Source organism: Ascaphus truei, chromosome 4 (assembly GCF_040206685.1).
Source record: "Ascaphus truei isolate aAscTru1 chromosome 4, aAscTru1.hap1, whole genome shotgun sequence".
Classification (NCBI taxonomy): domain Eukaryota; kingdom Metazoa; phylum Chordata; class Amphibia; order Anura; family Ascaphidae; genus Ascaphus; species Ascaphus truei.
Window position 1 is genome coordinate 387,025,229 of NC_134486.1, and position 14,595 is coordinate 387,039,823.

At 40.4% G+C, this 14,595-nt stretch overlaps 1 protein-coding gene across 2 annotated transcripts in view; it reads left to right on the forward strand.

The window, feature by feature from the left end:
- Positions 1-12,164, forward strand: part of LOC142493851 (adhesion G protein-coupled receptor F5-like) — an 89,349-nt gene extending 77,185 nt beyond the window's left edge. For both annotated transcript variants that reach the window (XM_075598502.1, XM_075598503.1), the window contains 4 exons: positions 1,151-1,192; positions 4,104-4,163; positions 6,940-7,003; positions 11,437-12,164. In XM_075598502.1, the coding sequence (XP_075454617.1) occupies positions 1,151-1,192; positions 4,104-4,163; positions 6,940-7,003; positions 11,437-11,510 (240 nt within the window). In that variant the 3' untranslated portion in view covers positions 11,511-12,164. The remainder of the gene's footprint in view (positions 1-1,150; positions 1,193-4,103; positions 4,164-6,939; positions 7,004-11,436) is intronic.
- Positions 12,165-14,595: the final 2,431 nt, after the last annotated feature.

The following is a 14,595-nucleotide window of genomic DNA, read 5'->3' on the forward strand; positions in this document are numbered from 1 at the left end:
TAATATCAATAACATTCATAAATAGACCCGCCGCAATTTCCACATTTGTTGAAAATTAACATGAATAACTTTTCACTCACATATTAAGATACTAGACGTATATCTATATTCGAACATGTAGTTTGAGGGTGGACACATTTAGTGGTGCTTTGTTTCGAAAAATATTAGTTTTAAAAACATTTTGGGATTAGTTTTTCTGAACTCCTTTAGGTTATTTCATTTAAAAAGTTTGATCATATATATATATATATATATATATATATATATATATATATATATATATTCACATACATTCATACAGTCCATGGATGAGCTTTTTGGGGCGTTTTGCTAGAATTTTACTTGAGCTCCGACGTTCCACCCCAAACTAATTCCACTCGAACGATGAACATGCAAAGGTTGAATTTTCAAACCCATAAATGTTTGCATTTTGTAGAATTGACGATCTAATAAGCTTATTAACCTTGCTATTTTGACACAGTTTTGATAGCAGAGCAGGTATTTAAAAAAAATATCCGTACCAAGATGAATTATTGCTGGCCGGTAAGGGAAGGCACAAGGTTGTTAACATGGGAGTGTAGACTAGTTTTCTACCACCAGATATGAGCTGGTCTACAAAGTAGAGCAAAATGCTCATCTTGCTTCATTCCCAATGAATGGTAGAAACATCGGAGGTTATTTATTAAACTGCGATGCTGTCTATCATGGCACTATCGGATGATAAATTCCATTGACTTGAATGGGAGTTTCCATGCAATTGTGCCCCTATCTTTACTATTGCAGCTAATTGAATTTGACTGTAGCTAAAAACCAATTATCCAATTTAATCTAACCATTTCCCTTTGGTAAAACCGCAGACCCTGTTTGGTCCTTGGCTTTCTTTTATACAGTATTTGCAGTAGGGCAGCCGTAAATCAAGTTATCCTATAACAAGGGCAATTAGCCAGAAAGAAAATAGCAGACTTTTTTTTTAACTATACCATTTGTAAATGACTCCTAAAGAGCATATAATTAGAAAGTAATGTTGACATACTGTATTAAGCAAAGTAAGATATAGTGAGCATTATCTGTTTAGTAGGATACGGCAACGATTTGTGAAAATTATCTCTTAAAATTGTACATTCACACATGTATCGGGTTTTCCCTCTAGGGATTATTCATTTTGATTTTTGCTGTGCTGTTTGACGAAAAGGTAAGAGGACCTTATTTAGCTTTATCTTTATCTTTGCCCCGCGTCTTTATTTTTTTGCTTTACACTGGGAACGTTATACTCGGCTAAACATTACCAACTGGATTTTCTTATTAGAAAATGTTTGTTCATAGTTTCTTAGGGAATATCTCTATATATGTTATAATTACACACTTCCCTACTCAACAGAACTTCCAAAGAGTTGTCATGAATGGATGTCCTCCTTTACTGTACTTCTCGCCTTGATCCAATGTGCCACCTCTTTTTAACCCTCCATCACTTTTTAGCATTGTATCCTAACAGTGTCCTGCTTATCCATCCGTTTTCCTTGTGTAAATACCCATCTATTTCCACTAGTCTCACCACATTATTCACTTTCTCAACACTTTCCTCATTCCCTCAAAATCAAACATGATTGCCTCTATTTCACAGTCTAAAACGCGCTACCTCATTCATGTACAGTATAATCTAGCCCTCTTTCCTTCTTCAGCTGTGTGGTCTCTAAAAAGTAAGCCAAAAATATTGCTGTCCGATCTGATTCGTTACTACAGGTATATAGTCTTGTTTTGAGCTGTTGGTAGTAATCAGACTTAAGGACCTATTATAGTAGCTTCGATAAAATCACTGCCATATCGAATGTTTTCGCATGACCCCACCGAACGGTTTGACAGTTGTGTTATCACAGTATGCAGAAAAAAATCAGAAATCATTACCGCAAGTCACAAACCGTGAGGTAGGAAAATCCCAATACCGCTCGGGATAGCAGTGTCCTTATCTCTAACTTTTTCTAAGTCCTACCCCTGGATCTTACCGCAGTCTGTAAAAGCTGCATAGAGAGAGCTGCATCTCCCTGCACAGCTCTTACAGCCGATCGCACAGTTTTTATTTACATTTTATTAGCAGAGAGCTGTAGAAGGGGGTCTCCAGAGCAGAACCACATTAATTTTAGGTCAGGGGACCCCCTTCTTCCCGAGTTACAGTGCCCAGTTTGGGGTGTCGGTATCTCCTGCACGTTTAAATGTCCCAGTCATGTGACGCGGGAGATTTAAACAAAGCAGGGGATACCGGCACCCCATACCGGGGCCCGTAACTCGGGAAGCTGGGGTCCCTGGACCTGAAATAATGAATATGGTCTGCTCTGAAGATCCCCTGCTACAATACTCTGTTATTAAAATAAAATACAAACCGCTTCATTACCTTAGCAGCTAGCTGCTAAGGCAGTGAAGTTGTTAAACCAGAGTACCTAGTTTCTTGGGGGTAAACGGGGTGGGAGAAGGGGGTAGTTGCCCCAGGGTGGGTGGTTAGGCCTACTGGGAAGGTTGCGAGTGGAGTTAACCATTTCACTACAATAGCGGTGGGAATCCGTTGGGTCTGACACCATTATCATTAGGTTGCTGCCTTAGGCTTAGTATGATCTCTATATAGTTAGTGTGGGAAGTGTGTCTCTTTCTCTCCACAAATGTATTGTCAAAAATTCATCCAGGGACAGATTGTTCTTTGTCTGTGAAAGAAAATAATCTAAAATTGTGGATTGCTCTTCTGAAGAGTTATCCTTGGATCAAAGGAACCAGCGTATTCTACTAGCAGTATTAGGTTAGCATGTGGTCATACTTAACAATGCAATATGTTTAGGTTAGTATAATAGTTATAATTGATAGAAAATTACTGAGTGTGTATGAGATTGTTTGATTGTGATGTAAATATAAAATATATATTTTATGAATAATTTTTACGTAAGGTTTATCACGCTAATCATATACAGTACTTGCCTGGCTATTCTGAGTTAGTTCCCTGCTACTGTTTAAAAGTTAGGTCGTAATTATGCCGAAAGCGTCGGACCGTGCGCCGCCAAAACAAATTGCAGTATTTCAATGAGTGAGCGTGACCACGCGTGCGACCGAGGCGGCCAAGCGTGCAAATTTAGAGAAGACCTCAGAATTTGATCTTGCCGGGCAACGGCCGCATCACGGTCACGTCACTGAGCGGTTCAGCCAATGAGGGCGACCCGCTCGGGTGACCTCATGGCCATGCCTCCCGATGCCTCCTGCCTGCAGTGCATGTTTCGGGTGGGCGCATTGCCCTGAGGGAGCGCACGCGGTCTGCAGCTTTTGGTATGATCAAGGCCGTAGGCTTTCAGGCATTAATGACACCATAGTAACTTCTTTAAGTAATCTCTTAGCACTCACTGTTTCTGCGTATACATTGCTTATTGGATAGAGCATTATTCCAGTGAAAAGACTGCATGGTATATTTGTCATAAAAAGAGGTAGCAATAATCTTTATTGACATACGTATTGTGAATAAGACAATACTGTATGTTTGCATCAACAAGATGGATTCACTGTATAAAAAAGTCCAGGCTGAGTCAGTGTTCCCAAGCGATTCACCAATTTCACCAAGCATTACGTCAACATGCATTGCAATTCCACTTAATATGCTAAGCTGCAAAATTCTCTAAAATCGCTACATTCGCTTAATGCTGTGACTACACCGAGGGCGCACACACAGTATTTTGCTCATTGTCAATGGCGATATTTCACTGAACGCTTACTAATTTGGCAACATTATTAGCCCTTTGAGGATTTGCAAAACATTTCGCAGGGAATTTCAAAAGGGCTTTGGACAGTTTTGCACATCTCTACTGGAGGGGAACAAGGAATGCCAAAATGATCCAAAGTTCTTATTGCTCTAGAACAGGGGTGGGCAACTCCACTCCTCAAGAGCCGCCAACCGGTCAGGTTTTCAGGATATCCCTGCTTCTGCACAGGTGGCTCAAGCATTGACTGTGCCACTGTTTGAGCCACATGTGCTGAAGCAGGGATATTCTGAATACCGGACCTGTAGGTGGCCTTGCTTTAGTTGAAGAAATAGAAATATCCAGTATATTCCTGTTTACTTATTTCTCCCTTTTCAGGTTAGAAATGCATTGGGAACAAAGTTTTCGTGGTCCCAATGGTCTACACAAAGATCCAAGGTAACTGGCTATATGTTTGATGTACAATATTAGACACATTGCTTTCTTCTATAACTGTGTCTGCAATTACCATATGTACAAATACACTTCATGAAAGATTGATGAACATCAGAACACTAACCTTTTGCTGCCAGAGGGCTCATAATGCATTGCACAGTGCTGCCGTACGTTAAAAATTGGAGGCCTCTCTTGCAGCGAATAAGTTAGCCCCTTGCGTGTCCCAAGACAAAGTCGCCAAGCCATAGGTGCTGGTTCTCTAGAGGAGGTTGCATTCACACTGACCGGGATCTGGTCGAAGATGAGGACTTTTCCTCTTCAGGAGTGGACACATGGATCACAATGTGTCGTAGGGGCTGTGGTCCTCTGCGACACCCCCCAGACACTGAAAGGGTTGCACTGGATGTATAGGGGATGACATATCAAAGAGCAAATAGTCCCGCTATCCCATTTTTCAGCACATGTATATGTTATCCACCACTGGTCGAAGTGCAATGGTACTTCGGTGTACCACTACTTTTTAATTGACAACTCCAGAGTACCACCAACTTTTTATTCCACTTTACGAAAATATATTATACTGGACAAAATCCATATATACAGTATTTTATTTTCATGCCTATAAGTAGACTTAATTTAACCCTACTTTAAAGTAAAAGCACTCCGCAATATATCGCCTTCTTTTCTTAATGCAAGAGTCTGCACTGATTTGTCATTTTATTTTATTATTTTTAATTACTTTAAGAGATCTCTTCTTGCCTTTCCCAATGCTATTTTTGTTTCTAACATCTGATTGTACATACAGCACCTGAGATATTAAGGAGGTTTAAATGATACTCTCCCTAGAGCCCAGTGCAGTCTACGGGTTATCATGGTAACCTCAGTTTACGGAAATCATGATTTTTATCCCTAGAAAAACACATATCCTATCAAATAAATAAATAAAGAGCTGGCACAGGTTTCTGGGACTGTTGCTTTAACATTTGTTTCATAGTTTATAAAACATTAATTTTAGGTCAAAATTCTACAGAAAAATACTTTTCGAAGGAAGTCATTCTGTAACAATTTCAAAATTGTTGTGGTTAGAGCTTTTAGACGTTTATAGAAAATCCACCGCCATAGTGACGCTGTATATTAAAGCCAAATGAACAAATATAATACATTTGAGTCAATAGGTGACAATACATCTACAATTCCAGAATTCATTTATTGTTGCATATATATTTCCAAACCAATTACTAACTTTTGGTTCAAGGTGAAGATTTACAGCACAAACAATAAAGGAGTTAGGTATGAGTCTCACTCCAGCGAAATCAGGGCAAAACGATAGCAGTAATAAAAAGAAAATTGCCCTCTATCCGATTTTTTTACTTTGATAAATCTGCTGCAATTTTTTGCCCTTGTTTTGCACACAGGAGACTTTGATCCATAGCCTCCTAATTCTTCAAGACGAAGTAGTTTTATTTATTTATGAAAATGTTTTACCAGGAAGTAATACATTGAGAGTTACCTCTCGTTTCCATGTATGTCCTGGGCACAGAGTTATGATAACAATAATCTTTTATTGATAACTAATTTTACTTGGAACAAAATGGAGAAATGATGTAGTACCACCATGCTCACTCTCATGCAAATGAATTAGCTAAGTAATCAGAGCCACCTACTGTAACTATAGAGTGGGCAAGTCATGAACAGCATAAGAGAGAATATAAAGAACGTTGCTAAACACTATTAACAAGGTTACCTCTTCAGGGCAGAAGGGAACAATGGAATCAAGGACATAGGTTTTCTGGCATTAGAGTCATACAGTATGATGAGTTTTGCAGCAACCACAAGACTCGAGAGCAATCTCCTGTCAAAGTCGTCTTCTTACGTTTCAACACTCCTGCGATTCTGTGAATGACACAGGAGTTCGGATCCTTGTACCCTCGACTCGGCCCATTCCATTTAATAACCCACCCAAATAAATACAGGCAGCTTGGTTGGGTACAAATGACCACAGCCTTTTATTAAACATAATCAGCCACCTCCTGGACTTGGTCAGCAAGTAGCGCCAACCAGTGAACCTGATTATGCTCACCCCCGCTACATGGTCCAGTGAGCAGTCATGGTTCCTACCACCCGTGGTCCCTCTTAGGAGTGCACCATACATTATATTTCATTATATATCAGTAAGAACCACCAGAGTACGGTTCCCTGTGACAATCAACATATATCTACAGGGCTTTGATGAGGTTAACATTCATTCATTATCATTTGTGTCAGGATTTCATATGAAGAGCTTGTATGGAGCAATAAAACAAGCCTATTTGAGGTACATACAATAATGTAATGTTACTGTACGCATCAATTTCTGAGACCCGGACAGTATTTATGCATGACATTAAAAAAACACCATTTATATGAGCAGGTTTAAATCTCTGATAACATATCTTTGTCTCAAACTAACAAAATATAAACATTGCACACTGATTAGCTTTCCTCGTGCTATATAACTGCTGTCACTCGGATACATAATCAAATCTACACACAGCTGCAGTAAAACTTACTGACCTCGGAGCCGCAACAGGCGACAGTCTGCGGCGCCGGGGACGGTGTCTGCCCGAGGCGGAGCTGCGGGGGGTCCATGCGTCTCAATGGGACCCCCGCAGTGTTAATCCTTTGGTGGTGCGAAGCTTTGCTACATTTTTACAGTATATTTTATCTATATACTGTATAAATAGATATGGAAATGTTTTGTTAGAGAAGCTTGTAACTGGAAATATTTGCCTTTTCACAGACAACATCTGCGAGTTCTTCAGGATCTGGGTTTCCAAAACGGAGAAAATTATTTGGCAAAAGAGGTTTGTAATAATAAACAAATGACATTTTTCATATGTACAGATTCAACTATAATGTTCCCATGCGGGAGGATTGTGTTTCATATGTTTCACTGCTATTTAACGCTTGGTAGTTCTGTATTTAGATGTGGCCATATTTGGAAAGCCAGTGTCACGGTAGCTAGTACAGGGTTATAATAATACACCAAATATCTCTGGGTTGAATTGAACACGACTTAGATATAATAAATATAGTTTATTCCTTAAAGAAGGTGAACACACAAGATTGCACAAATAACATACAGAATATAGACATTTACTCAGGGTTTGGGGCAATGAAGCTATCAGGATCTGGATTGGCAATTCATTCATGATACAGGATACAAAACGAAGTCACAACGAAGACAATGGGTATAGGGTTTACACTGGTTTATATGGGATTCCAGCCTTATACCGTAACATTGGGTGCCAGGTATTGGTTAACAATTAACTGCACCCAATCACCCTTTGCCACCTCACGTGAGAAGCAAGGTAGTACCTGCCCACAGGGTGGGCATTATTCTAATCAGGGGCTCATTTCCCTAGCCCCCCTCCCACAAGACTGGCGTCGCCTAGTCTGCTTGGGACAGGAAAACCTTTGTCTCAAGGTGTGAAACACAACACTTATCATAAGTACCCATGTCCTGATTTCCTTTGTTCTAGCATACACAAGCAGGGTGGGGAAGCCTTTGATCAGGAGGCTTATTGTAGACCTCTTGTCGCCTCCTGAGCATTAACATACCATATGGGCTCTAGCTTTCCCGGGCTTTTACCCTAGACCCAAAACATAGTACATTTTCACAATCATATTTATATTAAAATAATCATTTCTGTGGGTCTGAGCGGGCTGAAATTTGCCAGGTCCTCATGCCGGAGGACCCTTGCCATAGTGGCCAAATATCAGCCCTCCACGACCTCCAAAACCGGAGATACCAAAAACAAGGTAAAGGTAAAATACCCTATTAACTGTAATGCAGGATTCTCCGCTATGCTAAAAGAAATTACTGCATTTCACTCTTCCTTTGAAATCAATGGGCTCCGCCGCTATAGGCTTTCAATGGAGCAACTTCGCCATTGAAGTCAATGGGAAAATCTCATTTTTCACCTTTACCCATACTCCGTCTGGTTGATCGGAGAGGGCTGGAAATTGCCATGCAGTCATGCCGGAGCAGTGACTACATGCTACCAAAATCCCAGCCCTCTGGTACTCACAGAACCGGAGATATGGGTTTTAACTTTATACACTTTCGGACTTAAGAAAATCACCCTGGATTTGGGGAAAAATGGCGGTGCCTCGTGTGTTCCGGAAGCAGGAAGTAAAACGGAAGCTGGATGGCGATTTCAGTAGAAAAATTTAATGAGCAGCAAAGACATCAGTAAAAAGAAAAAATCATCTTGAGAAGGAACTCTGATGCATTTCGTGCATCTTCTGCACTTTGACTCCCGAAGAGGGTATTAATCAGTTATGCTGCGCTCCCCAAGCCTGGTTTGTATTTAGGTTTTATCTGGCTGTGTTGCCTTATGATTTCTTGGTTCAGCATGCAACCTGCAAAAACAGAGAAGGTAGCGCTAACTATATATAGTAATATACCCTAATAGGAGGATTAACCTCACATAGGGGGCTGCCTAAATACTAAAACTGACCCCCTGGTCAGATCAAAAAACAGAAAAGGAATATAGTATTAAAATGGCGCCGACGTGAAAAGGATATATTCACCAACAAGGAGAAACCGATATGGATTCCAGACAGTAGAGTTGTGCTTAAAGAAAATACAAAAAAACACAAAACATAGTGTAATACTGCAGATACAGAACAACATACAATGTAACACAAATATTCAAGAAATATATATCAGCTGAGATCAAGGGTGATGGGATAGGAAAACATTTAATAAAATGGATTTAAAACACTGGACATAAAAACATATACAAATAATATAAACACAATAAGAATAAAACTATTGATTGGACAATAAGTATGGGACAAAAAATCAGCTACACCAGGTGGAATGCCCACTCACCGGACGAAGAATATAAACAGGCGGTGGATAAATCTGAGAGTATCCCCTCTCTTTCAGGTCACACAGCTACTGCACCGAGATCTGCAACGGGAAGGCTGATGTGTGCAGCAGCCTTCCCGTTGCAGATCTCGGTGCAGTAGCTGTGTGACCTGAAAGAGAGGGGATACTCTCAGATTTATCCACCGCCTGTTTATATTCTTCGTCCGGTGAGTGGGCATTCCACCTGGTGTAGCTGATTTTTTGTCCCATACTTATTGTCCAATCAATAGTTTTATTCTTATTGTGTTTATATTATTTGTATATGTTTTTATGTCCAGTGTTTTAAATCCATTTTATTAAATGTTTTCCTATCCCATCACCCTTGATCTCAGCTGATATATATTTCTTGAATATTTGTGTTACATTGTATGTTGTTCTGTATCTGCAGTATTACACTATGTTTTGTGTTTTTTTGTATTTTCTTTAAGCACAACTCTACTGTCTGGAATCCATATCGGTTTCTCCTTGTTGGTGAATATATCCTTTTCACGTCGGCGCCATTTTAATACTATATTCCTTTTCAGCATGCAACCTGCTACTGTATGCCTACATCATTCCCTTTTGTCTACCCCCGAGGACCCTCTCCCTGCACCTACCCCCAGCTCCCATTTCTATATACCTCCCGCTCCCCAACCATGAATTGCCTCGTGCCCTTGTCCCCAGACTTTCTATTGAGCATGTTAGAAAAGAGGCGTCTAAGAGGGGATATGATCATTGATAAATATATACAAATATATTCGGGGACAGTACAGGGAGCTTTCAAAAGAACTATTCATCCCAAGGGCAGTACAAAGGACTCGGGGTATCCGTTTAGGTTGGAGGAAAGTAGATTTCACGAGCATCAAAGGAATGGGTTCTTTACAGTAAGGGCAGTTACAATGTGGAATTCCTTACCCCTGAATTCATTACCCTGTTGGCAGATACAATAGATTTGTTCAAAAAAGGTTGGACATCTTTTTAGAAAGGAAAGGTATACAGGGATATACCAAATAAGTATACATGGGAAGGATGTTGATCCAGGGAGTAATCTGATTGCCAATATTTGGAGTCAGGAAGTAATTTATTTTTCCCCTTATGAGATATCATTGGATGATATGACACTGGGGTTTTTTGTTTGCCTTCCTTTTGATCAGTAAGTAAGTATGGATATAGGAAAAAAAGAAAGGAAAAATAGATTACCAGTGCTTTTTTGGGGAGGAAAATAGGTGCCGGTACCCGGTTGCGCACTGTACCGTCACAAAACAAGCCCTGTCAATGACTATCTTCTCACCTCATGACGCAGCTGAGAAGTTACTTAACCACCATTACAGTTAAACTCCAGAAAATGCCTGTTAAAATATGTTCAACATTATTATCCTCACATTGCAAGTGCACAACATGTAAGAAATCGTGTCATCTTCTATTTGACACAGATCACTTCACTTCACACCTGCCAATTTTGCAGGCAAACCAAACCAAAAAATGAAAACCCGAAATAATGTGTGGACACTTGCATTGCTGGTTATGATAATCTTTAATGGACCAACAAACATGCTGCTCTTATATTTAATGATGTTTACCACATTTTTGAAACATTAAAAGCCTATTAAATGAAAGACACTGAATAACAAATGATAAAATGCCCAAGAAACTCCGTAACTCTAACATCCCATGAACCTTTTAGTGCACTCAAAGAAAATGTATGTTATCCTGTTTTACATATAAAGCAACAAAAGAGAGGGAGGAGGGAGTGGTCAACTAAATCATACTAAATAATCCCTGACGAAGCTCCGTAATAGGAGGGAAACGTGCGTTGGGCGCGTGATTATGTAATCAGCCCCTGTTATGGGGCTGTTTTAACACAGTGTTTTCCAGCATATTTCCTAGGCTAGCCATATATCTAAAAACAGTGTAGCAGAGAGGGAATGGTTTCACGGATATATTGTTACTAACATTTGGATTTACTATCTATCTATGGGCATTTAGTGTTCAATCCCTGCTGCTGACTTTGTGGATTTATCTATTGGGCTAGTGATTTAAAGTGGTGGGCTTTATTGCTCACCATGGCTGGCTGCACCTTGTCTAGCCTCTAAGTCTTCAGTTGGAATCATATACTGGAGTACTTATATATGAGAGGTGTCTCTTGGTGCATATGTTCATACTATTTAATTTATTTTTATTGTTTATTACACCACTCTTTCGGTAATATATGTTTTAAGTATTTAGCATTAAAAGTTACATTTTAAATATAGGTAGTGTGCATTTAAGTGAATTTTCTTTTGGAGTACAACCATTTTGTACTCCGTATCTTTTTCTGTTTTACATATACACTCAGATGCAAAAATAACCCTAACCATTCTCTTTTGTTTTCATTCTCAGGTGGTTTCAACCTTTCCACTGGACAGATGCCCTCAAACCAAATATCAACAGACTCATATTCTCCGCTCGCATAACATAACAGGTTTCTTCTACAGTGTGTCTATTTCTGGAATTTGATCGCAACATTTAGATGATAGAAATACGAAGTCACCAGCATTGCAGATGCAGCAGGCTTCGTTGTTCCCTTACGGTGGGACATGGAGGATACATCTGTAACAGTTTCACACTGGGGTGCATCTTACTGCTTCTACTGACATTCAACAAGTCAAACGTTGGTGTGCAGGGCGCAAAATGAATACATTGACAATAAGGGCAATACGCAATATGCTCCAAAGAGGTGACTTAAGCAGCTTTGTCCCAAAATATATTGCGAAAAGGGCTGAAGTCCTCTTTTCCTTATTTAATTATGGCGAATGGGCTACAGATGACACCCAGAAATAACAAAAAAAAAGAATTCCGGTCGAATAGAAAATGCACACAACTCAACTGTCGTGACACACAACACACAACTCACAACTGTCTTTGCAAAAATGATTCTTCATCTCCTATTAAACATACTCAGGGTGTTCGGTAAGAATATCTATATCACATAGATTGTAAACTCTCCCGGAGAGAAATTAATTTTCCTATTGTCTGATTTTGTTGATTGCACTTATTGTATTATAATTACCTGTATTGTTTTGTCTCTTTTGCAAAGCGCTGAGCTCACTGTGGGGGGCGCTATATAAATAAAGATACATATATAAAATATCGGCAGATTGAGAGGGATTATTTTTCACTGGGGGGGCATCTAAATGAGAAATAGCGCTAAATATGAGGAAAATGGCCAAAGAGAACTGAGAAGCAGCTAAAATAGCTGGCAGTTATTCAAATACATGAGCTTAAGTCAAATAATATGTGCAAGGCCGCCAACAGAAGTCGTTGTGCCCAGGAGAAATATAAGAAGCAGAGTCCTCCCCACCCTTGGGAAAGTGGAGGGGGGGGAGAGTGTATGGACGTAGGGGGAGTCTGCTGAGGGTAACATGAGGTATGGGAATGGATGAAAAGCGGTTGGGAGTAAAGGGCGGTGTGTTCATGGTGAAAGATCATTAGGGGTAAAAGAATATATGGGTATGGGGGAGGTGGGTGGAAGTGTGGGCATGGGGGGAGGCCGATGGGGGGTATACAGAGGTAATAGGCTTTGGGGGGGTAGGTATAAGGAGGTAGTGTGCCTGAGGGGTTATAAGGAGGTAATAGGCAAGGGGGTGGTATAGGGAGATATAGGGCCTGGGGTGTAGAGGTATATGGAGATAATGGACCTGGGGGTATTGGGAGGTTATGGGTCTGGAGGGAGGTTATGGGTCTAGAGGGAGGTGTGGGGAGGGGGGGAAGACGTATGGGCAAATACAAAACACAGGTGGGGAGGGTATAAAGAGGTAATGGGCGGGGGGCATAAGGAGAAGTTTTGGGGAGGTAATGGGCCTAGGTGGCATATAGGGGTAATATTCCTTGGGGGGATATAGGTGCCTGGGGTGGAGGGCTTATGGAAGTAATGGGCATGGAGGGGTAGGGAAATAATGATCCTGGAGGTGTGGGAATAGGAAGGTAGTGGGCCTGGCGGGTGGGGGTGATAGGAAGGTAATGGGTGTGGGGGACAGTGAGATGCCACGTTGGCTTGCCTGTGGATGGGCCCGCTAGTGCCCCGCGGAAGTTGGACCCGGACTGGAGGGAAAGCGGTTGGTGAGTAGCAGGACTCTACAGGCCCATGAAACAGAGGCCCGGTCCGGATGGGCATTGGCCGGCAAAGAGGAGGCCTCTATAGACCTGCGGATGGGTTAGCCGGAGGCCCACAGAAAGGGGATGTGGAAGCAAATGCTGCAGGTCCCATGACCAGAGGTACACGTCCACTTTTCTCTTCCATGTGGTACACAGAAGCTTACAAGCAAGTAAGCACCTCCTACGTAGACTCCATAGCACATGCAATTTATTATTTGCAAAGATCATTTACCATTAAGGCACTTGTATTTTTGGACGTTATTTGTATATACTAATACCCACATACGTAAAATAAAGGTAGTGACAGATTTTTTACAACATGCTGATCACATATCAAATTAGTCATTGATCTTCAGGCTGTTGGTTCATAGCTTCACCCAATAGGAGACAAGCAATGGAACGCTCCTCAACTCTCACACGGGCAGAAATAGGTACAATAGGCACCGCTGGTTTTAATGGGAGCAGGACATACAACATAATCTATGCACAGTACCTGGTAAATAAGTACAGTTTGGGGATATGCATGACTTCTTTACACTGTACATCTTATACATCTGTTTTGTCAAAATGTAAAGATGTTTTCCGGTACTGCACGTCGTATATGCTGGCGATTCGCTGGGTCTCTGGTACATTTTCTTCCTAAAAACCTTCTAATTTGCTGACTTTGTGAACCCTTTGAGGAGAGGCAAAATGACTTGCAAGAAATCCAATAAGTAGGGGAAAAAAAGGCTATTTTCATGACTGCATTTATGATAGTTAACTAGTGTGCATAGGAGATGATGCCGCACACCCGTCTTGTGCAGTTAGTAAAAAAATCTGTTCTATTTCTAAGTCAATATTTCAGTGTTATTTCACACCTTCGTCAGGACCAGGGTAAAATAACACTCAATAATACTTGCTTCACTGACAGCAAGAGGATTTTTTTTTCTTTGCTACTCTACTTCTGGGGCCTTGATATATAGAGGCCTGTGTACTACGATTTAATTGAAAAAGAAATGTGTTGCGTCAGCATTGCAGTGCTAAAAAGTAACACAAACTTTCAATAAAGTGCGTCGTATATATGAAGACTTTATTAGCAATTATTTTTGCCGCATCTCTGTTGAATACCATTTAAATGAAATCAGAATTAGGAGTATTGTTTATTTCCTTAGAGCCAATATTAGTGAACATCAATTATTAGTGTAATGTGATTTATAATATTCATACTGTGAAATAATACCTATGGAATGAAATATCCATGCTGCATCAAAAACATTTCGGGGTCCCCATACAGAGCAACGTAATTCTGCACAAATACTATTAATATTCTTTTTAGGGTTTACGGTTTTGTTGGATTTGCTTGGCACACATACAGTATATATTATTTCTCTAGAATATACCTTAAACATCTGTATGCGGATCTCA